The following is a 27795-nucleotide window of genomic DNA, read 5'->3' as shown; positions in this document are numbered from 1 at the left end:
GACCGCTTCCCTTGTGGCTGTGAGCTTTCTGGAACCAGGGAGGGAGAGAGGTTGACGATTTGGGGGAGCAGCCCCCACCTTGTGTCACCTTGTGTCCCTTCCATAGGAACTGAACACATCTGGGCCCACCATCTCCTGCCCTGTGAGGTTTCTGCAAAGGAAGGTGGTGCTGGGCCTCGGGAGGCTGCTTGCTGAGGATGAGATCACCTCTAGAGCTCTTTCCTGTGTGGCTTAGGGTCGGGCGCCACCTTGTGGCCATGGGCTAAGGCTGTCTTTGCAGAGGGGCTGGAGACTTAGTTTAGGCAGCTGGCTGGGTGTCCCACAGGGCACTTAGATTCACTCTAGATTTCACACACCCCTTAGTTGTGTGTCCATTGGGGACCCAAGGACTTAAGAAGAGAAGGTGAGTTTTCAGAAGCCAAAAGGACAGAATAGGTAGAAGGCAGTTGATCAGGAAATCCTAGGCTGGACTCCAGGGTGGGAGACTATGCGGGCTGCTGTTCTAGGAGGCGTGTTTTCCAGATTTGGTTTCAGACTTGAGCCCGGTGCACTCTGGGCCCCCAGCACCTATTCGTTTATCAGCACCAGAGGACAAGGCTCTGGCTTTGCCCACTCCCACCTTTACTTATTCCTATACGCTGGGATGCTCTCACAGAGAATATTTGAGGTTTGTTTCTCTGCTAGGCATTATAGTTGACTCGGCACGTTCTGGGCTCATTGCCTTCCATTGCCCTGGCCATGATGGGCAGAGGGGCTTGTTGGTTGGGGAAATGGGGCCTGGAGGGGCAGGTCAAGTGCTCCTTTTTCCCTGGTGGGGCAGACCTGGGTAAATCTGAGTGATGGTGTTACTTGGCCTGGGTCCTGCATGCAGAAGCTTGGCTGCCACATAACCATTTCTCCACCTCGGTCCACCTTGTTAGGCCAGGAGAAGAGTCTGTGGTCTGAGAGCACCCCTGCAAGAGTATATACATTTGTGATCTTGTCCCTGTGGGAGTCTGGGGCCCACAGCATTGTGTGCCACAGGTGTCCATGTAGGTCGAGTTGAGTGTTGGATCGTGGACACCACATGTGACCTGTGAGGCCGCTGGCCCCACAGCTCGGCGGGGCACATGGCTGTTCCGAGCGCTGGCGCAGAGCTTCCTGACTCGCAGCCCTGCCTCTGTCCCTGAGTCAGCACACCCCTGTCCCCCACTGCTCTGCCTGCCCGAGCCACTGCCGGATCGGCTCCATCTGACCCTTCCTCCCACCCTGATTCAGTCTGGCCTACCCAATCCCTCCCAGACTCCTCGTGACCTGTCTCCTTATAATGCGTCCTCCCTGTACAGGTTTATTGTGGCCATTGTCTCTTCCAGGTGGCCCTCTCCTTCAGGCCCCCAAATTTTGATACTGCTTTCCTCTCCTTTTTCAACTCCTCTTTCCTTCCCATCTCTCTCTCTCTTTTTTCCTGCGTCCCTTCTCTGTGATGTATGTGCCTTTCTCTGTCCCCCTGTCTATCTCCCTCTCTGTCTCTCTCTGTTTCCCTGTTTCTCTCTCTCTCTCTCTCTCTCTCTCTCTCTCTCTCTCTCTCTCTCTCTCTGTGACCCTGTGGCTTTACAGATAAGGCACAATAACCTCCCTGCCCTTTTCTGAGCTTCTTCCCTGGTCCCTTGACTTTGGGAACTTATAGACTGAGGCCAAGAGAGAGGCCATGACTCATGGGAAGTGCTACAGCTAGTAAGTGACAGAGTCTGGAACAGAATGAGGATTTGGTGCTTCATTTCACTTCCAAGCCTCAGTTTCCCTGTTTGTTAAATGACAATAATCAGCCTGCCCCACAAGGCCTGGCAGGGACTCTAGGAGGTGATGGGCCCAGGGCTCCTGCCCTTCCCCACCCCTCCCTTCCCTACAGGGTCCCCACTGCTGTGCCACCCTTCCTGTGCCTGAGCCTCCCGCCTTCCTGCCTTCAGTTCCTGGCAGAACTATTTCTCCGCTCACTCCTGGGAGTGTGTCTGCAGCGAAATGAGGTGTCCATCCCAGCCTCTCTGTGCAGGCCTTCCAGAGAGGCAGCACCCACAGGCCCCTCGGAACCCAGAGAGACAGCCTCAGCCCCCTCTGTCGGGTGTTGGATGGGTGTGCATGGTTGCCCGTGTGTTGGGTTCAGGTCCCAGGCGACGGTGTGCAGGGTTGCCTTGTGTCCCGAGCACACCCCAGGGGACCCTGGAGCAGCTGCCATCTGTGAGGGCCAGTCCACGATAAGCACTCTGCAGGGAGTCCCACCATTCTGGACATGGAGAAGAGCATCGCTCCACAGGCTGAAATTATTTTACGGTTGTATATTTGGGCAACTTTGCTTCTGAAGCATGGGCTTCTGTAACATCAGTGCAAGGTTCTCTGGCAGCGCCCCGTCTCGCATTGCTCCAGGGGAAATGCAGGGCTACTCTCTGTGTCCTGCTTTATGATCCCTCCCAGAAGTTCACTGCAGACCGGAGAGTCGTCCTACCGGGGCTCCTCAGTCCTGAAAGGCAGGTGTCTTCCCTCTACAGCCATAGGCACTGGGGACACAGCATGGACAACAGACAGGCTCATGTGCTCCGGGGGAGACGGAAAAGACACAGAAAAGTGGGGAGAGAGAATGGGAGGTGAGGGGCAGGCAGGGCCCCGTGTGGCAATTTGATTCTAAGCATTATGGGAAGCCGTGGGGCCAATGAAAACAGGGGTTGACGTGATTGCGTTTATGATTTTCAAACAGCACCTTGGCTGCTGTGTACAGAGTGAGTGGGTGGCTCTGGGGCCAGAGTGGGTGCTGGGGGACCAATGTGGAGGCTTCTGCTTTGATTTGGGGCAGGACGGGTAGTGGCAGGGACCAGGCTGGTGGTGGTGATGGGACAGAGAGAAGGGACCACCCAGCAGCCCCAGGTGGGCAGGTGACAATGCTTGAAGACAGTGAGGATGACACAGGGTGTCAGCCTCTAAGATTCAGGCTCAGTGTCGTAGAAGGCACAATGGTTACGTTCCCTGGGATAGTCAGGGCCACACGTGTGGGTCTGTCCTGTTGGCTGTGGTCCCCGGCTCACGGTTCATGTTCTTGATCCTAACTGAGCCACACAGCCAAGCCTTTTAAACGTTCCTTTTCCCTGGCACTGCCGGCTGCTCTGGCCCTGGCCAGCCTCAGAGACTGCTGGCTGACTTAGTACTTTGAATCCTCCCATTGGCTGGGGCTTGGAGACAGCTCCGGAGAGTTCAGGTAAAAGGAGGCATGGGGTTTTCGTACTGGACAAAAGATGTATGCCCACCACTCTTGCTGCCTCCCTACTCTTCCCCACGCTCTACTCTGGGATGCTGTGATTCTTTTCTCCATGTTAAAGTGTAACAAGGGCATGGAGTTGGAGTAATTAGTGCAAGGTCCCATTAGCAAATACAAAGCTGGAATTTGAACCCAGAGCCCATGTACTCTACCTGAACCTGTTTCCTTTGCCCCTGGTCCTCCCTGGTGCTCAGTGCACTGGTGTGACAGCGTCCTGGGCCAGACCTGAACTGAGGCTCAGGGAAGACTCTGTCTCCCTTGTGTTGAGGGGCGCAGGAGCTTTGGTGTCCAACGGCCTAGGGCCAGCTTCTGGTTGCTCCACCATCCAGCTGTGGATCCCTGGTTGTTGCCCATCTGTCCCATGTGAGAACTGCCCCTGCCTATTGCCTGGGACGCAGCCAGCCACGGTATTTAGTAGAAGCTCCACAAATGCTACCCCGAAGCCTTACCCTCATGTCTGTATCTGTGTCCATGGCTGGGAGGACCCCTCAGAGCAAAGGAGGAGACCCCAGCATAGGTGGCTGTGGTTTGGGGGGCAATGTGGCCCTCCCAGAGCTGCCGCCCCCACCCACGCTCTCTGTTCTGCTCCGTCCCTCTCGGCAGGTATATCCGCACCATGTACCTGGGGATCCAGAGCCAGCGGCGGAAGGAACACCAGCGACGCTTCTACTGGGCTATGATGTATGAATATGCAGACGTCAACATGTTGCGCCTCCTCGAGACCTTCCTGGAGAGCGCCCCCCAACTGGTGCTACAGCTCTGCATAATGATCCAGAAGAACAGCGCCGAGACGCTGCCCTGTGAGTGCCCCGCCCCCAGGAGCCTGGGGGAATGACCTTCCTGTGGGCAGGGACAGGCCCCCCCACCCCACCTGGGGACTACCTGGTGGCCACCTGCCTCCTGCACACTCAGTACCCAGCATCCTCTGTGGCTGTTGCCCATGCTGACTCCCGGTGCACCGGATGCCCAGGCTCCTGCGCGGTGCTGACCTGGCTCTCACACCGAGAGGGTGTGAGCAGACAGACATTTCTCAGACCCCTGGTGCAAACGTGCTCACTGCCCACAGCCACTTTGTTCCACTGAGTGGAGCAGAGCCAGAGTCTCACGTGTCTCTGGGAGCAGCAGCGCGGAGGGCCCTGGTCTCCCACTTGGGGGGACCAGCCCCTTCCCTTTGGTGCTGGCCAAAACTGAGACGTTTGCACATGTTTAGGGTGGGGAAGGTGGCCTAGAGATAGCACGGGGCAAAAAGACAGCAGTTTCAGACATGTTTAAGCATGGCTCTGGCTTCAGATCACAGCTTATGTAGACACTCCATTTATATAACAGGCTCAAGGAGCTCTGTTCTAGTTTTATTGGGGGAGGGGTTCCAGAGCCTGGCACACTCTACCCACTGGCCTTCTCCCCCAACCTTGTCCCTGTGGCCCCAAATGGTCTCCAAGGAGCCCCAGAAGCCCCCAGAGCCCAGTCTGGACAGCACTAGTCTCTGCAGCAGCAGGGAGTCTGGCTTCTGGCTGTTTAGCTGCCCAAGAATGCCTCGTGAGGTTAGACATCACCGGGCAAGGCAGAGTCCTGCACCAGGTCAGTGATGGTCAGAACAGCCCCGCTCTGCCAGCCTTGAGGGAGCCCTCAGGGGCCCGGGTGGCAGAGTGAGGTGCCCAGTGACAGGCGTTCTTCCTGTTCATGAAGCCGCCGCATGCAGCCGCCTTCAGACCCCACCGGCTGCAGCTCCCAGGCCAGAGCAACCTGCCCCAGGGGGCACATTTGCTGGGGGCTGCGGAGGGCTCCTGTCTGCCCCAACTGGGTCCTCCTTTTCCCAGCCCTGTTGTGGTCTGAGACCCCCATCTAAACTGCCCTTTGCGGTTTCAGTTTCAAATCTCCCACCCCACCACGTGGCTCAGGCTGCCAAGTTGTCTGTCCATCCTTTGGCCACATCCCAGCACCACACATAGACAGTGCAGGGGGCAGAATGACTCAGGGTGTGAGCTCCCAACAGGGCACTGGTCCCAGGCCAGGGTCCTGGGCCCCACTTATCCCCTGCTGTGATTTTGGCCATTGCCCTTCCCCTTTTGAAGGCCTCCTGTCCTCTCTGGTATCATGGGGAGGTGAGACTAACCCTTGATTTTTAGGGGGATGCAGTGATAGGATGCATGTAGAACACTTAACCGTTAAGCAAGATCTCCTGGGGAGATCACCCACTGCCGCCCCTCTTTGGCCCTGGGGGTCATCCCAGCACCAGCCTTTTTGTTGAGCGTGTCTGTTTCATGATGGTTTCTCAGATTATAAACACAGAGATGACGTCCCTGGATGTGAAATCCCCGGGGAGTAAACTCAAGGGGCAGCCGATGTGGCTTCCTCTTGACCGGGGAGCCCAGAGGGGCCAAGGTCAGTGAAGGTGAAGAGGCAGCTTGGGTGTGTGCTCCAGCAGCAGGCACTGTGGGGCAGAGCTGCAGTGGCGAGGGTCATGCACTCTGCTCTGGGGAAGCCCCCCAGCCCTTCCTCCCTCACACCCCTCTTTTTGTGCACAGCTCCCAGGTCAGGTGAGCATTTCCTGACATTTGTGTGCTGTGTGGAACAGGTGTTTCTCAACATGGGTGTTTGTGGTTAAATACATTTGGGAACTGCCGGGCGAAACTAAGGTCGGTGGCAGTCTTTGCTGTTGGTTGTAAATCCCCAAGACGAGGTTGGGGTCTGTGGCAGTAGCAGGGTTGATGGGAAGGAAGGGAACCTGCTGTCGCCGAGCCCAGGGGCTTGGCACTGTGCTCTCACGTAACTCCTACACTGTCTGCTCATCACCACACCCTTCCGTCATGATAATAGACGCCTTCCCTCTCTTTGCCCATAAAAAGTTGCATGACATGAATGCGCTTTGAAGAAAATCAGTTGAAGTATTAGAAATTGGAGGAGGGGAGAGAAAGTCTGTGCACTTGTAGGGGACCAGATGGAAGGGCTTTCCAGTCATGTGAGAGCAGGGCGTGTGTGGGGCAAACTGGAGAGAGAGGGCCAGCTCCCGCCCTGCTACTGGGTAGCTGTGGGACTTGAGGCAGTTAACCGAGCCTTTCTGTTCCTTCGTTTTCTCCTTTCTGAAATGAGGATAATATTAGTCTAACCTACTGCAAAAGGTTGTTATGAGCATTTAATGACATGACAAATGTCGAGGGCCTTGTATGACATCTGGCTGTTTGGTCGGTGGTGGTGGTGTTGGTAGAGCTTTCACTGTAGATCCACTTTCTGCATTGGACTGCAAGCTTTGCTGGTGAGACCCATGACTGACTGGCCTTGCTTGGGCCGGCCTTTGGCTGACCACTGTGTACCATTAATGCTAATAGATGGTTAGAAAGGTCACTGTCACTGTAGCAGATGTGTTTCCCATTGATCTCACCCAAAGCCAGCCTCTACCACTTTGGCCATCTGTCCACCTTCTAGTCCTCACTCACCGCTTGGTTCACAGGAGTCAGCCTGCAGGGGGGGGTTTGTATCCCATTTCCCCATACATTCAGACTCAAGTGAAAATTATAACTAATACTAATAATCCATACAAATATTACGCTAGAGTCATTTGGGCATTTCAGCAGGGTCTTCCTTAAATCTGATGTCTGGATATTTTAAATAAAGATGAGGATAGAGCTGTAAGAGAACCTGTGTGGATGCACCATTCACATTGATAGCAAGCCGTGGGTCTGCTGGAAGCCCTGCCAGCACCCTGGGCTGTGACAGGGTTTGGACAGCAGTCCAGAAGAGCAGAAAGTCAGACGGAGCTGCATGCAAGTGCCGCCTTGGCCATTTACTGTCTTTATGACACAGGGCAAGTTAACTTCCCCACAGGGTGTCTTTGTGTGTAAAGTGGACATAATACTACCTTCGGAATTGTTGCAGAGATCTTATGAGCTGCACGTTTGCCTCTCCAGCACCTTGCCTGGCATATTATGGGTGTTTGGCACAGTCTGCCATTCCACAGAGATTCACTAAATCAGGTGCCCTATCACGTGATGAGGGCAACAGGGAGCATGACAAACTCGGCCCATGCCCTCAGGCATTTCCCATCTCTGGAGAAACAGATGAAACCATTAGACACAACATGTAGTAAGTGCTTTGCAGCAAGCAAATACACACTGGGACCGAAGTCCACAGGTGGGGGCTGGACACAGGCTGCTCTGAGCAGGAAGGGCAGAGGAAGCCTCTCTAGACAACTGACCTTTAGGCTTCCTGTAAATGAGAAGGAGCCAACTCTAGGAAGAGCAGAAACAGGCCTCCAGGCAAAGGGAACAGCACATACGAAGGCCCTGGGGTAGGAAAAGCCTGGCTTCTTCCAGAAAGTGTCAGGACCCAGCACAGCTGGAGGTTGGCAGTGGGGAGGGGGTGGGGGAGGAGAGGGATGGCAGGAGCCGACCAGTCAGGGCATGCTGGGCCCTGCGGCGAGCTCGGGTTTGTACTAAGTGCAATGGGAAGGTTTATGAAGGAAAACCATACAATCAGATTCCCCTTTAAAGAAAAATCCCTTTCCTGCTGTGCAGGGGTGAGCAGGATCTGAGCTAGGAGTCCCAGCTTAGCGGCTGCTGGGGAGGTCCAGGCGTGAGATGATGGGATTGAGCGTTTTTGGGAGATGATGCCGAGTGTGCAGATCTGAGCGGTGCTCTGGAGGGTGAATCGACAGGACTTAGCAGGGCTGGTGTAGACGGTGAGAGGAAGGGGTGGTTCTAACTGGGTGTGTTGAGGTGGAGGAGGGGGAACCAGCGTGGGGCACAGACTGAGAGTTAATAGCTGTCACTGTTCCTCACTTTTGGGTTTTCTGATGCTTCCACATGAACATTGGCAGGGGCAGGCATGGGTTGCTGCTTGCTGCACCTCCACCGCACCTAAGTTGCATTTTTTGCTTAAGCCCACATGGAGGAGTTGCCCTACTTATGGGCTCCAAAGACCACCTTCCCCTGGCATCTCATTACTGCCACTTGTCAGGCACCTGCCGTGAGCCAGACACTGGGTCAGGACTGGGTTGGCAAAGATACCCCCCCTTTAGGAGTTTGTGGTCCTGTGCAACACATTTAAATTTTTTGATGTATACAGGAACACAGGAGGGAGTAACTGTTTATGGGGTTGTGATGGAGGAGGTAGCATTTGATCTGGTTTTGATGAATCAGTAGGAGCGCTCCTGAAAGAGAAGGGTGGGAGGTCCTTGTGGGCAGAGGAACCAGGTGCCGAGGGATGGAGGCCCGAGAGAGCATGGCATGGGCAGGAGTGAGTGGTCCAAGGTGCCTAGAGCATGGGGTGCACCTCAGCAAGTGTGGGGACAGTGGAGGTGATGATGACGATGACACTAATAATGTTAGTTAAGACTGGGGGAGCCCGACTGTGCACCAGAGACTAGTTTAAAAAGTTTATGTCAACTAACCCAGTAAAATCCCATAGCAACCCTATGAGTAGATGCTCTAGTATTCTCATTTTGTAGATGATGAAACTGAGGCTCCGAGAAATTATGTAAGAAGCACAAGGCAGCCACAAGGCTTGTAAGTGATCTTGACCTAGGAAGTCCAGCTCCAGCGTCTGTGCCCTTCGCAACAATGACTGTGAGTCTCACAGAGACAGACTTGTGTGGATTCTGCAGGAATGGGTTGCTGATGCGGGGAGGGAGCAGTGGTTGACGTGCACCGTAGACCCGTCAGCTCTGGTGCACATGCGTGTGTGCATATGCACATGTGCATGTGCGTGCATTACCCCAAGTACAAGGGTACTGATTAGGTCTGAAGATGGGCCTTCTGGATTTTCTACCCAGGCCTTGGCTTTTTGAAAATGTTCTCAGTCTTCGAGACCATCGGTGTGAGCCACCTCTGCTAAGCACTGCTGAGGAAGCCTCGTTCTCTTACTGTCAAGCCCTGCTTGGCCTGACCAGGAGGTGAGGGGATGGGCCTGAGACCCAGGACCCTCCCAGCTCCCCAGGGTGCCTGCCAGTGAGAGAGACACCTGGGCACTCCCATGCCTTTGACTGGCCTTTCCTTGGGAATAGCCTGTCCTGACCCTGGAGACTCACGGGGCTTGGCCAGACACAGTGAGATGCCTACACAGTCAGTGAGAGATTTGGCATGAAAACCTGGTGCCCCACATTTCCAGGATGGCTCACGTCCCTTCAGTCTTCTTAGATCCCTGTGGAACCCCTCAGAGAAAGCATGAGGCATCCCCAGATATTTTCTCAGCTGTGTGTGCCCTTCAACCCTCTTATCAACTGGGAGGGTGGTGGTGGGCCAGGCTGGAAGTCCCTGGATGGGATCAGAAGCTTGTGACCACTGCAAGGGCTTGGGCTGGGTCTAAAACTTGAAGATAGAGTCACCTCTGATCTCGGAAGGGAGTCGGCTGGCACGGTGTAGCCCAGCCCTTGCTTTGGGGACACACAAGGGGACATGCTTTCCCCACGGGCAGGGGGTTCTCTCCAAGAGGATAAAAGCAGATTCGACTTGCTTGTGTAAGTGGAATTGCACCATGCAACACTTCACAGGTGCTCCCGCACCCCTGTGAGTGGGGGTTGGGCAGCTGCTGAGAGGTGATACCTAAAAAGGTACATTGGATTGGTATCCAAAAATTTAAACCTTGTGACTTTAGTTAACAAAGTGATGTGGAGCTATAGAATCTTTAGAACTAAAGAGGTCAATTGAGGCCAGCTAGCCCACCCTCCTTGTTTAACCTTTGGGAAGACGATGCACAGAGAAGCCAAGTAAGTTGCCCAAAGTCACACAGCAAGGAAGGCTCCCAGAGAAGGCTCCAGTTCCTGCTGCACTGAGTGGGCAGCTGAGATGGTAGCACCGCATCTGTAGGATGTGTTCAAACCCCAAGTCTTGCCCAGGTGAGCCCCCCACCCCCCCACCTGACCATCATTAACCAAGGATATGTAGTACCCATTTTACATAGAACAAGCATCTTTACTCGGACAAGAAAGTATAAGGAAATATGAACCCCTGCCTTTAGGCATTGGTTTCCTTTTAAACAAGCATTGAGTGCTAGGATTCAATTAGGGCCCTTTCTTTCTCTGCCTCCTTGGCCTTAACCTCCCCGATCGTTTTCCTCCTTCACTTCACTTGCTACATCCTTTTACAACCAGTGCCTTTCTAGTGACCTGTCCTCCAGCGTCTCTTCCTAGTGACAGCCCTGATTGGCAGCGTCCCAGCACCTCAGAAAGGCACGTGCTCCTTCGTGTTTCTCAGCTCCCATTAAATGAATGTCTGTGCCTGTCTATGTAGCCGCCAGTACCAAAGCTCGCTTCCCTTTCCTGGTGAGGGTGAAACGCATCCTGGAGAAAGCATCGCTGCCTCTTCACCCTCCTTGACCAGGTTTCCCTTCACAGTGAGGAGCTGCCTTCTGGTCCTGGTTCTCGCACGGGAGGCCCAGCTCTTAGCTGTTGGCTCAGTTAAACCATCCTCCCCTCCTCTTCCCTCCACAATGGAATACTTCCACACCTCTCCTCCTGGGACCTTCCTTTTTACTTATGTGAAAAATGCTTTCTGATGTCTTTCCATGTGGACACTGTCTGTTGCCCTCTAAGTCTGGGACACAAAAGTTGATTACTTGGTCATTGAGGATTTTGGTTACAATGAGGCAGAGCTGCTACTGAGAAAGTGATTGTGGTCTGGTTGTGTGGCCCAAAGGTGGTGGCTCTGAGCTCTACATCGGAACTGGGAATTCCCTATTCCATTTCCTTATTACCAAGAAGCAAAATTTGTTATTAAAATGACCAATCCACTGCATCAGACACCCTCAGATAATGAATCACCTTGCCGAGAATCATAGGGGGTTTCTGTGCCTACCCCCACCCCTTAGCAGGGCCGGCCACGGCTTGATGGGACCCTAAGGAAGCAGAGCCCCTCTCCCTGACTCGCCCCTGCTGAGCCGGAGCCGCCCATCTCAGAGACCTGCTGTGGGCTTCCGACCAGGTTGGCACCGAGATCTTCCAGCCTTTGATCTCAACTTCCAGATTGTTCATCACACTTCTGTGTCTTCGCCAGGAACAGATGACTGAAGGAGAAGATGTGCCATTCCCTGTTCACCCCCCTCTCCTGGTTGTCTTGCATCTTTACTCATAACTGAACTGATGAGATACGCACTGAGACACACCTTTCTCCTCTGGCCAGAGCACAGACTGGACTTGGCCTCTGCTGTGTCCCCCAGGATGGCCTCTCTCCAGCTCTCTGTTCCCCTTTCTTTTTGAAGAGACAGTCCTCCTCACCCCCCACCATTAGATGGCTGTTTGGGTGTGCACACAGGGTGCCCTGACCAGCCAACCCCAGCTCACAGTCCTGCTTCAGCTACCGGTGGCTTCTCATTAAACACAACATCCAGACCTCACACTTCTAAGGGGAAGTTGCAAGGACTTTAAACAGACACCTAAATGAAGCCTTTCACTGCATCAGTCAAACCCGAATCTGTATATAATTCTGAGGCTTTCAGCTGAGGTTGCCCCTAACAACTGGTAAGAGAAAAAGAGAAGGAGGGTTCTTTTTCTTTTAAATTCTGCTGAGAGCACTTAACACAAGATCTACCCTCTTACCAAATGTTTAAGTGCAAAAGAAAATGTAGTGTGTACTTATATAACAGAGAGTTCTTAGAGAAGCAGGAAAAAATATGAACTAAATCGATTTCATTACAGTTAACGCAGATGAAGCAGCAATTATTCACCTGGAAATGTTTGTGCATAAAATGCTGGAACAAAGAGGAACACCGAGGCAGCCTTCCCAAGCCTGCACAGGCTGGCCAGCACAACCTCTCGGGGGCTCTGAGGGCTGCAGGTTCAGAGCCTGAGCAGCGAGTGTAACTGGGCCATTTATTCATTTATTCAATAACTATTAAGCACCTGTTATGTGCCCAGCACTGTGCTAGAAGCCAGGGTGGATATAGCAATAAACAAAACAGGTAGAAAACCCTGCCCTCACGGAGCTTACGTTTCTTACAGAGAGAGGCAGACAACAAACAAAATACCTTATTTTATAGACAGGTTTCCCCTGCTGTCCCATGGTCGAGTGTTTCTGTGAAAACTTCCATAAGCTGCAATAGCATAAAGTGAAGAAGCAATTACCATTGCTTTACGTGGAGAAACTTTTGGACCGTTCCCCACTAGCAGAGTTCCACACTTTGTAGACCCGTCAGCCTCCTCGGGCAACCCTGGTCTTGGAGTGCAGTGTTGGATGCGGACTTAAAGAGACCACTTCACTACTAGCAGAGCCAATGGTAACTGGCAGCTTTCAAGATTCTTTTTCTCTGCGAATAAGTAGTACAAATGGTGGAGACAGGCAAGTTCAACACATGTACTGTGTCTATTTGTTTTCCACCATTGAAACGCTTAATCACATCCAGTTTTACAGTAAGTGTGACACCCTTTCAAGCTCTCTTAGGCTTTCCTGATACCTTAGGTCACATCTTGCTAAGGGATGCACAAAATAAATGGAGATGAAGCACAGATGCTCTCAGACACAGTTCAAAGCGATGGGGTTTGGAGCTGGATGCTGAGTGTGGTTCCGGGGGAAGGAGCCCAGGGGTCCCTCTCGCTGCCTGGGGTGCAGGCTGCCTCTGTAAGGGCTTGGGCAGAACAAATGCTTTTCTCCTTTTTTTTAAAAAATGAAAATTCTTTTCCTATTTCTTTCAGTTAGGAGAAACAGGTACTGACTATAGGTCTTCCATAAAAGCAAAGTGGCTCAATGGCAACCTTTGAAAAGTGGGGGATCCCTGTCTCAGAAAATGGTCAGCACCCAGGGGAACACTACAGCTGGGAAGAAGGGGGGGAGAGGTGCAGAGCTGTGTGCGACTTCCCACGGGGCAGCCAAGGAAGGCTTCCCAGAGAAGATGACCTTTGAGCAAAGATCTGGAGGTGGGCAGGAGCCAGCCCCACAGATTTCTGGAAGAGATGTTCCAGGAAGAGGGAATAGCCAAGGGCAAGGCCTTGGGCTCAGAGGGGCCTCTGGTGTTTGAGAGCGGTGAGGAAGCTGAGATAAGGGTGGTCCTTCGACCCCTTTGATAGCCCCGCCCTGCCCAGGGGTCCTGCCAGCAGAGCTGCTCTCCTCCTCCTTTTTTGAAAGAAACTCTTTAAGCAGCTTTGTTGAGAAACAATTTACATACTGTACAGTTGGCTCACTTGAGGTGTACAGTTCAGTGGCTTTTCATTTACAGAGTTGTACCATCACCATAACAACCTCAGACCATTTTCACTGCCCCACGGAGACGCCTCACCCCTCAGCGCTGCTCTCCTTGAGCTCTGCCCCGACTCTCCCGAGTAAAGACACAGCAGCTGAGGGAGCGCCTGGTCCTGTCCCCTGTGCGTCCTGTGGGGGTGGAGGCTGGGCAAGCCTCTCGGATCTCAACTTCTTTGGGCCTGGATGACCTGACCGAGAAGGGCAGGAGGGACTCCCGAAGCCCCTTTCAGGCAAGCTATGACTCCAGGAGAAAAGTGGGGAAGTCCCGGTGAAGTCTGGGCAGTAGCAGTGTTTAATTGTTAGGTCGGGCATTCACGTCAGAGATCATCGTGAACTCAAAGGCTCCCGGGAACTTCTAGCTTCAGGAAAGACTGCAATGAAATGATCTTCAAAAGATCTTTTCTATTCCTTAAGGATTTCCAAGGAAAGGAAGTCCACGTGTTTCACAAACGATGTCTTCTTATGTCACACATCTCTCAGTCTGGGGAGAGAGTGGAACTGAAGACACCCCGAGGAGCACAGCTCAGGTGAATCCCTGTGGGCTGTCCCACTTCCGGTGTGATTATGGGTGAGTCACCCTTTCTGAACCTCAAGCTTTCCTGCATAACGCTCAAGGACCCACTCAGTTCTGGACCCGGCTGATTGGAGGTGCTCTGCCAGTCAGGACGTCAAGAGGAGTTCTAGGCCTGTCGCCTTCTCTCCACCAACAACCAGAGACAAAGATGGGGTCTGATGCTGACCCGAGGACAGCTGGGTCCTCTATTATTTCCAGGCCTTCCTGCATGTTCAGACTCCACATGCTGCAGGCTGCCAGACCCTGGAGTTCAGGAGCTGGCTGTCAAATCCGCCCACCAGTGACAACATGGGACCCACCATCACTTCTGCTATTGCCGGGGGCCCCATCATTCCCTTCACCCTCGCCTTTCACCAGAAATAACCAAGCACTTTGACTTCTTTCTTGCTTGTCTTCTTGGTTACTTTCCTGAGACTTTCCTGAGACAGAAGAAAGGTGCTGTTTCCTGGCTGTCATTGTGGAAAGCTCTCCCACCCCTGACCCCGTGGGGACTGCACCCTGCTCTGGCTTCACACCCTGCTCTGCACTTAGTTGCTGCATCCACTCCACTCAGACAAGGCCCTTAACCTCTTGCAGCTGCGGGGGTTCTCCGTTGTAAACCACAGCTAGTAACTTCTGACCCAGAAGGGTTTTGTTAGGAATAAGTGAGTGCATTTGTTCTTGGCACAAAAGAGGCCCTCTGTGATGGTGCATAGCATTTCACTCTCAGCCTTCAAAGGCGTGCATTGCCCACCATCCCCAGTAAGGATCTGGCTTGGCGAAGTCATTTCACCAGGCAGGCTTTTCTTATCCTGGGCCACTCAGCACTGAGAATTCAGGTGGAGGGGGCAAGGACCACTTGAGGTCAGCCCACACACAGGCCCGTGCCAACCTCTCCTGCACAGCAGTCCTGCCTCCTTCCACCAGACCACTCACCTGAGCCACCAATGTTGCTAAACAGTGGTGCTGCTCCGTCCAGAAATACAGCTGACACAGCTGAGCTGTGAGTAGAGGCAGCGAGGCTGGACCATCCACACTGAGGACAATGGCTCTGGTTAATCACAGCTGTCACCCTCAGGGACTCAGTGGCTCCAGGTAAAGCAACCCAAAACCATTGGAGCTGGAAGTAGTTCAAGAGTTTGATAGCCACATCATCTCCCACACCATGGGAGACAGGGCCTCGCCTGATGCCCAGCCATTTTAAAGGATTTTATCTGCTTCTAAATGGCTATAACTTTCTGAGTCGCCTACACAAAGCCTGCAGCCCACCCCTCCCCCCATTACATTCCTGACAGGACAGGGGCAGAATGAGAAGGCTGCAGTGACCTTTGCTCTTTGCTTTGAGGGCATGGATCTCAAACTACACGACTTACAGAATCTTAGAATCCCAGCAGGCCCTTCCTGTTCCTACGTACATACCCAGATCACAGGGGCCTGCAGCCGAGATTGAGTTGGGAGGTCTGACACAACCACTGGCCTGCAGTGACCGTGGAACGCTGCAGATGGCTCATCGTGAAGCACAAGAAAAACATACACAGAAACAACCAGGTCCTGTGGGGAAATAGGGACAGAACGGCCACTCTCTCTAGCAGGGAGCACCTCAGCCACCCTCCCTAGGGAAGAACGCCTCATTCTCCACCCCCCCAGCAGACTTTATATTGGGTTTCTTTACACAGGAATTCAGGTAAAGCTCATTAATTATTCCCCGGAAGTAAGTAAGGATTAAATAATAGATAACAAGGAACTTTGAGGGCCTATTTTGAGTCAGGGTCAGGTAGCTAAAGAGCTGTAAAACTTTAAGGAACAAACTTACTTCTTCCTTGGACCCTTATCATTCAATTGAGAGCATTCTGAACAAAGCAGGTTTCACAGGATTTTACATATTCTTTCTAGGCCTGATTGCCCCAGGGAACACCTCCTTTCCAGCACAGGGCTGCACCTCCCTCTGTCATTGTTTCAGGCTTAGGTGGAGCAAGGGAAGTAAGGCAGCCAAGAGATTAGGAGATTTTCTCGCAGACAATGAGGACTCAGGCTATGTCAAAGCCGAGGGGCGAGGGTCCATCACCCCCTTTTGCTGTAGCCCCTAAAGTCCTTTCTTGGGGGCCTCCCACATGATCGTGCCTGTCTTAGGTTGTTCCCCCCTTGGGGAATCTTACCCGTCATTGGCTAACTGACCAAGCATTGGGGGCCAGTTATGAATGAAGTAGCAGAAGCAGCACTCCTGCCAGGGAGATAAGCTTGTCTCCTTGCTGGCTTATGGTCCAAGGTCATTCCCTCAGCCTTAGCCTTGGCAGGGGTTACTGCTTCTGATACCAGGCTGGGTGGTTCCCAACAGAGATCCTCCCAACTTTGGCCGCCAGCCTGCTCCTCTCGTGATAGGGCACAATTTCATGAGGGAATCCTTTAGGTTGGGCTTTTGTTGAAACAAAATATTACATATGAGTCTGATTGCCAATGATAATGCATTAGGCAAACTCACTCAAACGCATCTGCACTGAGTGCCTGCTGTGTCAGGCTTTGTTCCAGCCTCTGAGATGAACAAGGCCAGAGGCGGTCTCTGCCCTCCCGGGGCCCACATGTTAGTGGACACAGGAAACAACAACTCAAATATAAACCAACTCAGATATAATTGAGTGCATATGTTATATAGAGAGCATATAAATACATATTGTGTATACATACATGAAATATACATATTATATATAGTGGCCCAGAGGAGGGACAGAGAGAGAGAATATGACATGCAGCCCCATCCTCAGTATTACAGAGTATTGTGTATGTATGTGTATAGAGTACTGTGTATGTGTGTGTATAGAATACTGTGTATGTGTGTGTATAGAATACTGTGTATGTGTGTGTATAGAGCACTATGTATGTGTGTGTATAGAGTACTATGTATGTATGTGTATAGAGTACTGTGTATGTGTGTGTATAGAATGCTGTGTATGTGTGTGTATAGAATGCTGGGTATATGTATGTATAGAGTGCTGTGTATGTGTGTGTATAGAATACTTTGTATGTATGTTATGGTCACATGCCACATAAGGGTGTCTTGGCCAATAGACAGTCCACTTACTAGATGGTGGTCCAATAAAATTATAATGGACCTAAAAGTTGCTATCACCCAGTGACACCACAGCTGTCATTAACATTGTAGTGTAACTCCTGTTGGTGGCGATGCTGGTATAAACATACCTGCTGCACTGCCAGTTGTGTAAAAGTATAGCACATACACTAATGTACAGCACATCAACTTGATGATGATGATGATGAATGGCCATGTTACCGCTTATATGTATTTACTCTACTACAATTTAATAATTATTTTAGTGTTCTCTTTCTATTAATAAAATAAGTTTGCCCTACAACAGTACGCCGTGTTGTGCCGGCAGCGGCCTCATGTATCTCGTATCTACTGTGCCTCTTGATTGCATCACTTTGTCTTGTGCTTGATTTAATGTCTCACTGTTTTGTACAGTGATGTACTGTACAGGCCCGTAGTGCAGGAGCAACAGGCTGCACCGGGTGGCCTGGGAGTGCAGTGGGCCTGCCGCCTAGGGCCATGTACATGCGCTCTGTGATGCGCACCCAGTGACAAAGTCCTCTTTCTCAGAATGTGCCCCAACTGTTAAGCCCCACATGACTTTATATATAATCAGCATGTATATGTACACTATATATATTCTTTCTCTATATATATTTGTGTGTGTGTATATATATATATATGGTATAGTATGCATATGTTTCAAAGATGGACCCATATGTTTTGCGTTCATGGTTCATTGGACCCTCCAAATCCACACTTCACCCACGGTTCACAAACAGTAAACTAAGGCCAGCTCTGTTGATACCAGAGCCCATGTATGTCTTTTCCAGGGTGTCTCATGGCCTCTGTTAAAATGTAGTCACTCTGGAACATCAGGGTGTTGAAATTGGTTGTGTGACATGAGGATGGATTTTCTAGTGATGACGGACAGCCTTCTTCACAGTGTGTTCCAGGCCAGTCAAGACCCAGGCATCTGCGAAGCTTGTGCCATGCCAGCTGCGTGGCTGACATTTGCTCTAGAGTCTCTAGAGTTTGCCCTTATCCAGCTGGCTGTGAAGGTGGCATTTAGATAGCTCTGATGGCACCTCAGAAAGAAGACGTAAGTGAAGCAGGGGGTGCTGGATTTAGCTTTCTTCCTGCTGGGTCCTTTAAATACCAGGGTTTGACCTGGAAGCTGCATACCTCCTATCGTCCACCACTCGGGAAAGCATCAGGGTCCATCAGGAGGCAGAGGGAGTGAGGAGGAAATGTGAGCAGGAGCCTTTATTGTGGTTCCCGCAGGAAGCAGTGGGTAGGGCAGTGGGAGCAGGCCTAGGGTTGGCTAGCCCAGAATCATTTCAGCAGGCTCTGGGCCGCTGGGGCTGTCCCTGGTTGTCTGACACCTGGCCCTGGGGTGATTAGAGCAGGAGGCTACTGGCCTGGAGGGTCTGAGCCCAGTAAAGGAGGGTTGGGGTGTGGGCTCTGGATGGATTTGTTTGCAGGAAAGGCACCAGGGCCTTGCTCTTCCTAGGAATTTCGCAACCCTGAGAGGGACAGTCCCTCCAGAGTCAGCAGTGCCCCAGATGTCAAAGCACAGAATAAAGGACATTCTTCATGCAGCAACCTCAGACAAATCCTCTTACCTGTTTGAGCCTTGGTTTCCTCTTCTGGAAAGTGGAGCCCAATAGACATTCCAGTGGATTATTGTGAGGATGAAATGAAGTAACGTGGGCAAAGTATCTGCAGTAATGCCAGGTACATTGGAAACACTCAACAAGTACTCGCTCCTTTTCATTTCTGTCTTCTGCCCTCAAGGTCTTCTCCCTAAAGGAGAATGGAGGCTCCCAGAGAATTCCCCTCCCCCACATTCAGGGATGATGGTGGGAGGTCGGGACAGCTGGTGGGCTCCTGGGCCCATTTCCCCATGGGTTCACTTGAGAATCCAAGGATCATTGTAGACGCTTTCATGAGAAAAATACCAGTTTTGCACATAGTTTCAGAAGGACCCAGTCACTGCCCTGCCGTTAGGGAGCTCATATGCATCAGGGTATATTTGAACTTAAAAAAAAAAAAGGAACAAGTAAGAAGTAAAGTATATCCAGGTGGCAGGAAATGCTGAAGTGGAAAACAGAACACAGAAGGGGGAGGGCACACTGGGCACTCGCAGTCTCCAGTGCAGGTGCCAGGCATGGCCTGGCTGAGAAGCTGAGCTCTGAGTAAAGGTCTCAGTGGGTTGACAGGGGATATGTAGGGAAAGGGCATTTTAGGCAGGGGAGAGAGCAGGTGCATGTGCCCCAAGGTGGAGAAGTGTCTGGGGCACATCTGGGACAGAGGGAGTGTGAGGGCCTTGAACGAAACCTTGCCTCATGAAAGGAGCTTCAATGGGAGCCCTTATAAGGACATTGACATTAACCCTGAGTGACATGGCATATAGGTCAGGAGAGGCCAGTCATGCTGCAGTTTAGAATATGTGAACAATTCCAGTGATTTAAAACAATTTCGATTTATGTTGCATGTCTGTTGCGGGTCACTGGGTGAGCAGCCTCGTTTCGGGGCACAGGAGAATATGCTCTTCCACCTGGAAGGGACCCTGTTTCACTGGCCAGGGCATGCTACAGGCCACACCTGGGCTCAGTAGGGCAGGATTGTGTTTCCTACCAGGGGAAGGGCATGGAAAATCAGTGACCGCTGAGAGTCTGCCTCCCTGGGAGGCCACACAGGGGGACAGTCTTTAGCTTAGTCACTTTGGCTATATTGTGACAAGAGCAGATGCAGGGAGACCAGTTAGGGGGCCATCCCAACAACCCAGGCCAGAGACAGAGCGGAGCTGTCACACCTCTGCACCCTGGGAGGCCTGGACGGACCTTCCAGGGGCATGTCTCCAGCTTTGCAGACCACAGAGCTGACTGCTTAGACTCTATCAGTGCTCACAGAGATGATCAGAGGACTGATCGCTGATAACTGAATTGATAAGAATTTGGCATATAAATCTAAATGTTAATTCATTCATCTGTAGGTGTGGATGAGGAGATATAGCTTTACCAGTTATTAAAAAAAAAAAGAGTCTGAGTTAGGGGCTTAGGCAGCACCGTGTTCAAACCCTGGTTCTGTGATTTCTTAATGACTTGCTGCAGAAAGGTGACTTAGCCCACGAGCCTCAGTCTCCTCATCGTCAAATCAGACCGCCAACTCACAGGGAAGAACGGTTGAGTTAATGTTTGTCCAGTGTCTTGTGCAGAGTCTGGGCAAGGTAGCTGTTCAATAGAGGGAAGGTAGGATTGTTGTGGAACACTTACTAGGGATGATCAGATGACATGATCAGCCTGGATTCAGAGCCAATAAAGACATATTTCACATAAATGTGGTAAGACAGTGGTACAATAGAGATTACCACTGTAGTGGTCAGATTTGAACTCCGTCCCCCTGAGGCCCATCTCCCTTACGTCAAACAGCCTTTTCTTCAGCCAATGTGTGGTGTAATTTCTCAGCTGTCAGCTGTCCTGAGACATTCCACTCCTCCCTTCCTATGTTTATACCAGGCCACTTTGGCCATGAGTTTTTCCAGATCACCTCAGCCATACATACGTGTCAGTCCTGAAGGTTGACATTCACAGATGATGGGTACATCTTCTATTTTGACCCTTCCTAAGGTTGGTGTGGAAACGTCAGGGTTGTGTTAAGGTTACCCCGTGTGGGGAATCACATTGTCTTCCAATACAGAAATGTGATACAAATGAGTATGGCAGTGCTCGTAAAAGATCATGCTCAAAGAAGACCTTAGACCTTAGTTATTTGTGAGTGTATTTACAGTGAAAATCTTACAAGGAGATTGATTTCTTTGTTGCAGCTACATCAGGCTTACAGAATGTGATTGTAATAGCCAGGTCATACATGGCTCTGCCTAGAAGTATGGCATTGGTATACGGAGGAGACCCTTACGGGGCTCTCTTGATTTGTAGTGAGGCCCACCAAGCATTTCAAGAAGGACAGTTGGTTTGACCAGTGGTGGGCTGGTAAATGTTTAACAACTGGCTCCTAACAGAATTAGGGGAAACCTGATTTCTTAGCTTTTGCCAATTTCTGTAGTATAAATACTGCCATTGCACTTACTTTAAGGCTCCAAAATAAATCAGCTAACCCACAAAATTTCGGAAAATTAACAATCAGATCTCACAAGCCAGGGGAGAGCCAGCTTAAGCACACTGATCCTGTTTGAGGGGTGAAATAATCCCAGGGCTCACTGTCAGAGTTCTTGCTCACTGTGTACATAACCTTGGCCAAATTACTTAAAAAGTCTTTGATCCTGGCTCCTAGAGGGCACCCATGGGGCCTGTTTCTTTCCATGTGGTTGCCTGGTTAGTAAAGTACTTTTTTGCCATCACCCCCTTGCTGTGCGCCTGGGTGGAGGTGAGGACAGAAGCCATGCACACAGCTGTGTTATCTTTTTCCGGGAGCATTTCCAAGAAAAGACTGTGCTTTTTTAAAAAAATGCAGGAAGATAGGGTGAAGTTTGACAGGCGGAAAGGGAATGCCCATCTAAAAGAAACTCAATGTGGGGAAAAAACACAACAGGAATTTGAAAAGCAGGTGGTGGATTTCCCCCCAAACATTAGCTTCAGTGGTGGGAAGGAAGGAGGCAAGGGTAAAAAGAGGGAGATGTTGACCTTGACATGCAGACAGACAAATAGCCAGTTGAGCATGTTCCTTGGTTTTGGTGATCTTTAGGGGACCAACCCAGCAAGGTACAACGTCCTACAAATTAGGTGAGCATCCAGTGTCAGAACGTAGGTGTGGCCACATCTAAGTTTTTTAACCTCACATTCAGCTTCCTCATTTGTTAAGTGGGAGTAATAGCCCAGCAGGGAAAGGATGCCATAACTGTAAAGAAGGACAGAGTGGGTCCAAGTGCCAGTGTCACGCAGGAGGAGTGCACAAACCAGTCCTCTTAATGCTGCTCTTAGGAACTAACCACCTCAATGAGAACTCTCCATCGGGGTTGGGGGATCAGGAGGAAAGGGGAGGTGGGAGAATGAAGGGAGCAAGGCAATTGCCGTTGGAAAGGTTGGAGGAAGAGAGACAAAGACGAGATTGCATGGGGAGAGGACACAGGGTCCAGGGAGGTACTCTTTGTAAGACAGGAGGAACTTGACCATGTGATGGGAAGGAGCCAGGGGAGAGGGAGCTGTGAGTCCCTTCATGGCTGACTCTTCCTACCCCTGCCCTACCCTGTGCTCAGCGCCTGTCCAACCCTCTTCTTTGTTTTTCCAATGTGTGATGTAGCAGTGGGACTGAGCTCTCTGTGGCAGAGGGTGGAGGAGGGCAGCTGGTGACAGACCTGGGTGTGCACATCTGATTCTACAAAACAGAGTGCTGCTGTTGACCCCCACACTCTCACTCAGAAGCAGTCTCGTAGCCATCTGCAGGTACTCCCGTGGGTCCTCAGAGCACCCCTCACACCCAAATGCTGCCTTCTGCCACTGAGATGCTGTAACATCTGGTTTCTCCTCCAAGTTCCCTCTCTGGTTCCCACACTGGGGCTCCCATACATGGGCCTCTCAGTGCCGCCCCGACTCATTCTGAGCCATGGCCCTGCCTTCTACTTGCCAGAATTCAGCTTCTCTACATTACCCTGGTGGCTGGCCCTCCTGCTGTCCCAGATCCCTCCTATTGCATCAGAGCCTCCTGATTCTGCCACTTTATGTGCCCCCACCCTCCGATTTCAGAGCCCTGTCCTTTCTCAGACACCCTGTCACTATGTTTCTCACATGACAGGACAGCCACACTCATTTTCTGCTTTTTGCTTTGTTTCCCAATTGGCAACAGTTCCATTGACAGTGACCCTTGAATACTGCGACAACACTACCAAATTGGGACTTCCTCTCCTCGGTAAAGGATGTCCAACTGCAAGGTGCAGCCCCTCTTGCTCTGTTCTGTTGGCTATAGGTGTGGCCAGTCCATTTCTGGAAGCCTTATCTCCCAGTTTTGGTGATCAGAGCCTGAAGGCCCTTCTCCCAAGCCTTTCTCAGGGGAGGGGAGTGCCCTACCCCCCAGTGAGGTTTCAACTTAGTGCTGCCTAGCTGGCTAAGCTGGACTCCAGTCAACTCAGTGGGCCAGCTGCAAGCCCCACCTCCTGGGCTGCACTAGGGGAAGTGAGCAAGGCATGAAGGTCACTGCCCGGAACTTGTCACAGCCAAACGTGAACTGTTTAACAATTTCCAGCCTGATCTTTGGAATGCAGAGAGTGATAGAGCCATAGTTGGAAGCGAATCATAAATGCTCCCAGGCCCATCCAAGAATTTCACTGCGGGCCATGAGGCCGCTTCCACTGCTGGTCCCCATAAGCTTGGGTCCTAGCCAGGATAATGCTTTGACTTTTGGACTGACCTCAGGCAAGACAGAAGTCTTCCAAGTGAGCCACTGCAGAGAGGGAAAGCCCCGCACTTCCTCCCCCTGTAATGGAAGACTCTGCAGGCCTTTGAAGATTAATCACTTGACAGAGGGAAAATGATCTCAGTTAATTCTATCGCTGTCACCTCTTTTTTTGTGGTTTGAATGTTACTCTCCCGAGGAAGGTGGAGTAGAATTCAAGTTTGGTTTTTAGCTCTATTATCAAGGGCTTCTCTCAGATACCCACGGGTAATACACTTCTTTTCCACTCTTGGCAAAAGATGCAAATCCTTTGCACCGAGTGTGCCTAGACTTCCTTTCCTCCCCAGCCCCTCCTAAAGCTATGTCTGCAGGGTCATCAGGACAGTGGTCACTTTCAAGGCCACCGAAGTCAGACTCTGGATTTGAATCCCGATTCAACTTCTTGACAGATGTGTGATTTTTGAAAGCTATCTTGTTTCTTCATGTAAAAAAAAATTGAATTAGAGCACTGCATTAGTTTGCTAGGGCTGCTGTAACAAAATAACAGACTAGGTGGCTAAAACACCAGAAATTTATTTTCTCACTGTTCTAGAGGCTGGAAGTCCAAGATCAAGGTGTTGGTGGGGTTGGTTTCTTCTGAGGCCTTTTTCCTTGGCTTCTAGTTGGCCGTCTTCCCATTCAGCTTTGGTAGAATTCCCCTCTGATCACTAAGGTTCAGTAGTACATCTGAGCTGTATCACTACTAACATCAAGAAGTGCATTCACAAAGAGAGGGGTGACATCACAGAAATGTCTAAGAGGGGGTTTCTGAGGATGCTGCAGTGATGCTAATAGGCCTGGTATATACTGTCAAGGTGACTGCACATTCCCTGCCCTCCAGAAACCTACAGCCTAAATCATGCAACTCCTAAGGGGACCCACTTACCTCCCTGCCCCAACCCAACAGATCACACACACAGAGGAAGCTAAAAGGGGAGTGCAGCCACTGTAACATGGTCTCAGAATGTGTGCCCTCAGCAGGTACTTGTGGAAATGTCCTGTGTGTACAAAGGGCAGAGCAGGACACATGAGGACTGTGATCAGAACTTTCCAAAGAAGTGAGAGGAAAATTGTTAGGTGTTTTTAAGATTGGCTCCTATGGAGAACTTGGGATATTTTCTCCCATATTTGTTTTCAGTCTTGTTCATTATTATTACAAAATCAACACATCCTCATTGTAACAGTTAACTACCCAGGGTTTTTCTCTGTTCACGGTACAATACTGGTTTCTTGTTATTACTCTATTACTGCAAACTGCAGGCTGGAGCACTATCTCCTTGAAATGTTGGAAGGGAGGAGCTATGTGAGATGGGCAAGGAAGGGCAAGTGCAGGGAGGGTGTTAAAATCACAGAGGACTTTGATTCTTCATTGAAGTTTGGAGAGGAGTGAAGAGGTGGGCAGGGACCTGGGGAAAGACGAACAGGGTCTGGAGCTCTGGGGCAGTTTACTTAGTCTCTTGGGGAATGGGGCTCCGAGCTCTGACCTTGAAGCCTAAGAGAGAAAATGACTAGGTGACATTGATTTCAGCCTGGAAGAATGTCATGGAACTGTGCTCTGGTGTGAGGTCAGGGAATGTGGGAAGGAGATGGTTGTCCATGGAACACTATTCAGGACTATAGTTGAATTTAGTTGCATTTGGTGTTGAAATTTTGGGAGAAAGGAAAAGCAGAAGAGATGGTAGATGGACTTAGCGAAGATAATGCATGGGGGGCATCAAGGGTGATTGGGCATCTCGCTGCAGAGCAGGTTGCGTGATAATATCTGACTAATGATTGCTTGCTCTTGGATGGGTTTGGAGAAACTCTAATAACTATTTATTGTGTTTAGTTTGATTTAGTTACGAATATCAAATGAGCAGCATTATAAATAAAATTGCTTTTGGTAATTCAAGTATCACTTGGGATCAGATACATTCCCTAACCCGCTGAGGAGAAACGTGGGGAATGACATGCAGAGGCCTTGGAAACCAGGCCAGTGAGGAGGAACGGCATCCTCAAACCATGAGTTACCTGCTGCTGAGTCAGGATGGAATCCAAGAAAGGACGGGGCCTCTCAGGTCAAGACCTCAGAGAACACTGAGTGCTGGTTTATGGAGAAAGCAACGAGGATTTTGGGGAGGCCAAGGGAGAGAAGAAGAAGTGAGGAAGGCAGTCAGCAGACAGACAGGAAACTCCAGGGTCCTTGATCAGGGTGGCCTTGGGGAATGCATGAGGGAGGGAGAAACTACGTGGAGGAAGGTTTGGTGAAGGACTCCCGAGCCCTTGAGTGAGCCGGTGAAAAGGCAAAAGAGCGACTCCAGTGCCTTCCAAAAGGAGAAGGGCTGTGGACCCAGGGGCAGTGAGTAGGCTGTCAGTCGTCACAATTGGTGAGCCCCTCTGTGAGTTCCTCTGACAACATAGGCTGCCGATGACAAGGACACCATCCCTTGCCATACATCTGTCTGCACAAGGATCCTGTGACCTCAGGATTCCTTAAAATAGAACATGTGTGGTCCCATCACAGCAGAAGTCATGAACCACCACCGTGGCCCCTGTTCTCAGCCCCTCGATGGGGCATGCATGTCAGCCTCAGCTTTACCCTTGAGCAGTGAATCTCTAGAAGTTCTGGGCTGGGTTGTTGAAACAAAAATGAGATTTCAAAGCTGTCAGCTTAGGGAATAACTGTGACCTCCAAGTTCGGTTCCTGATTTTGTGTTTCTTTCTCCCTCCTTCTTTAGATCGTGGTGTGTGTGGGCGTCTCCTCGGCTGGCAGCCATGCTGTGCCCTGCAGTTGACATCCAAGATTTTGACTGTGTGGGTTTGTGTCTTTCCGGCAGGTGTCTCCTCTGTGACTTCCCTGATGTCCCTGGCTTGGGTGCTAGCCTCCTATCACAAGCTGCTGCGGGACTCCAGGGACGACAAGAAGAGTATGAGCTACAGAGGGGCCCTCATCCACCTCTTCTGGCGCCTCTTCACCATCTCATCCAGAGTTATCTCTTTTGCCCTCTTTGCTTCCATCTTCCAGCTCTACTTCGGGATCTTCGTGGTGGTTCACTGGTGCGCCATGGCCTTCTGGATCATCCATGGCGGAACAGACTTCTGCATGTCCAAGTGGGAGGAGATCCTCTTCAACATGGTGGTAGGGATTGTGTACATTTTCTGCTGGTTTAACGTCAAGGAAGGGCGGACTCGATATCGAATGTTTGCCTATTATACGATAGTCTTGACCGAGAATGCTGCCTTGACGTTCCTTTGGTATTTTTACAGAAACCCGGAGACCACTGACTCCTACGCGGTGCCAGCACTGTGTTGTGTCTTTATTAGCTTTGTGGCTGGGATCGCACTGATGCTCTTATATTATGGTGTGCTGCATCCCATGGGGCCACGAGCTAAGATCTTAGTCAGCTCCTGTTGTGCCGAGCTGCTCTGGGGCATCCCTTTGCCCCCCGATGTTGAGCCCATGGCGCCTCAGACCCCTGGGTACCGGGGGACCCAGGTCACGCCTACCAGAGCCGTAACGGAACAACAGGAGGATCTCACGGCTGACACTTGCTTGCCCGTTTTCCAAGTGAGACCCATGGGGCCTCCCACCCCGTCGGGGCGTCCTTACCAACCAGAAGGGCCCCTCATTAAGATTGACATGCCAAGAAAGAGATACCCAGCTTGGGATGCTCATTTTGTAGACAGGAGGTTGAGAAGGACTATTAACATTCTGCAGTATGTCACCCCCACTGCGGTAGGCATTCGGTATCGAGATGGACCACTCCTTTATGAGTTGCTACAGTATGAATCTTCACTCTAAGAGCATCTTGACCCAAGTTGAGAAGGGGACCTTAAGTTGGTTTGCGGCAATTGCCGCTTTGCAAGAAATATAACCCTCCCTTTCCCCAATACACAAAATCACAACCACCATCACCACCACCACCACCACTGCTACAAAAAAAGAAAATAATAAGTCACAACCCCTTCAGATAAGCTTTCTTTCCAGTCGCTGTATGTATACAAAGATATTCTCTATGTTTTGTAAGTAAAAACAAAAAGAAAACCTTTCTTTTGTTTTTTACACATAAGAAACAGTATTGAAAATCCCACACTATTCTTCATAGGGTGGAGAAGGAGGAGTTGTCTCCACTCCAAAAGAAAAAAATGTTTTATACCTTACACCAAGTGTAGATCATTTATGGGATTGGTGCTGATTGAAAGAACAAAACAAAACAAACACAAACAAACAAACAAACAAACCTTCAACTGCCTTATGCCCTTAGGTGCTGAGTTTCATTAAGTACTGTCATGGTTTCTCATGCAAAACTCTCTGGTGGTTTTTGTACCAAGAGAGGGAAAATTAAACAATCAATTGAAACAAATCTAGAAACAAAACAAAAAC

The 27795-nt window shown here is 50.8% G+C and overlaps 1 protein-coding gene across 1 annotated transcript in view; it reads left to right on the top strand.

The window, feature by feature from the left end:
• XKR6 (XK related 6) overlaps positions 1 to 27213 on the top strand; it is a 234765-nt gene extending 207552 nt beyond the window's left edge. The window contains exons 2-3 of the mRNA XM_045831651.1: positions 3887 to 4083; positions 26249 to 27213. Coding sequence (XP_045687607.1) covers positions 3887 to 4083; positions 26249 to 27213 — 1162 coding nt within the window. The remainder of the gene's footprint in view (positions 1 to 3886; positions 4084 to 26248) is intronic.
• The last annotated feature ends 582 nt before the right edge of the window (positions 27214 to 27795 follow it).

The sequence above is a fragment of the Phyllostomus hastatus genome, unplaced genomic scaffold (genome assembly GCF_019186645.2).
Source record: "Phyllostomus hastatus isolate PE091 unplaced genomic scaffold, TTU_PhHast_1.1 phas_contig_159, whole genome shotgun sequence".
Taxonomy (NCBI): Eukaryota; Metazoa; Chordata; class Mammalia; order Chiroptera; family Phyllostomidae; genus Phyllostomus; species Phyllostomus hastatus.
This window is presented reverse-complemented; position numbering and strand designations above follow the sequence as displayed.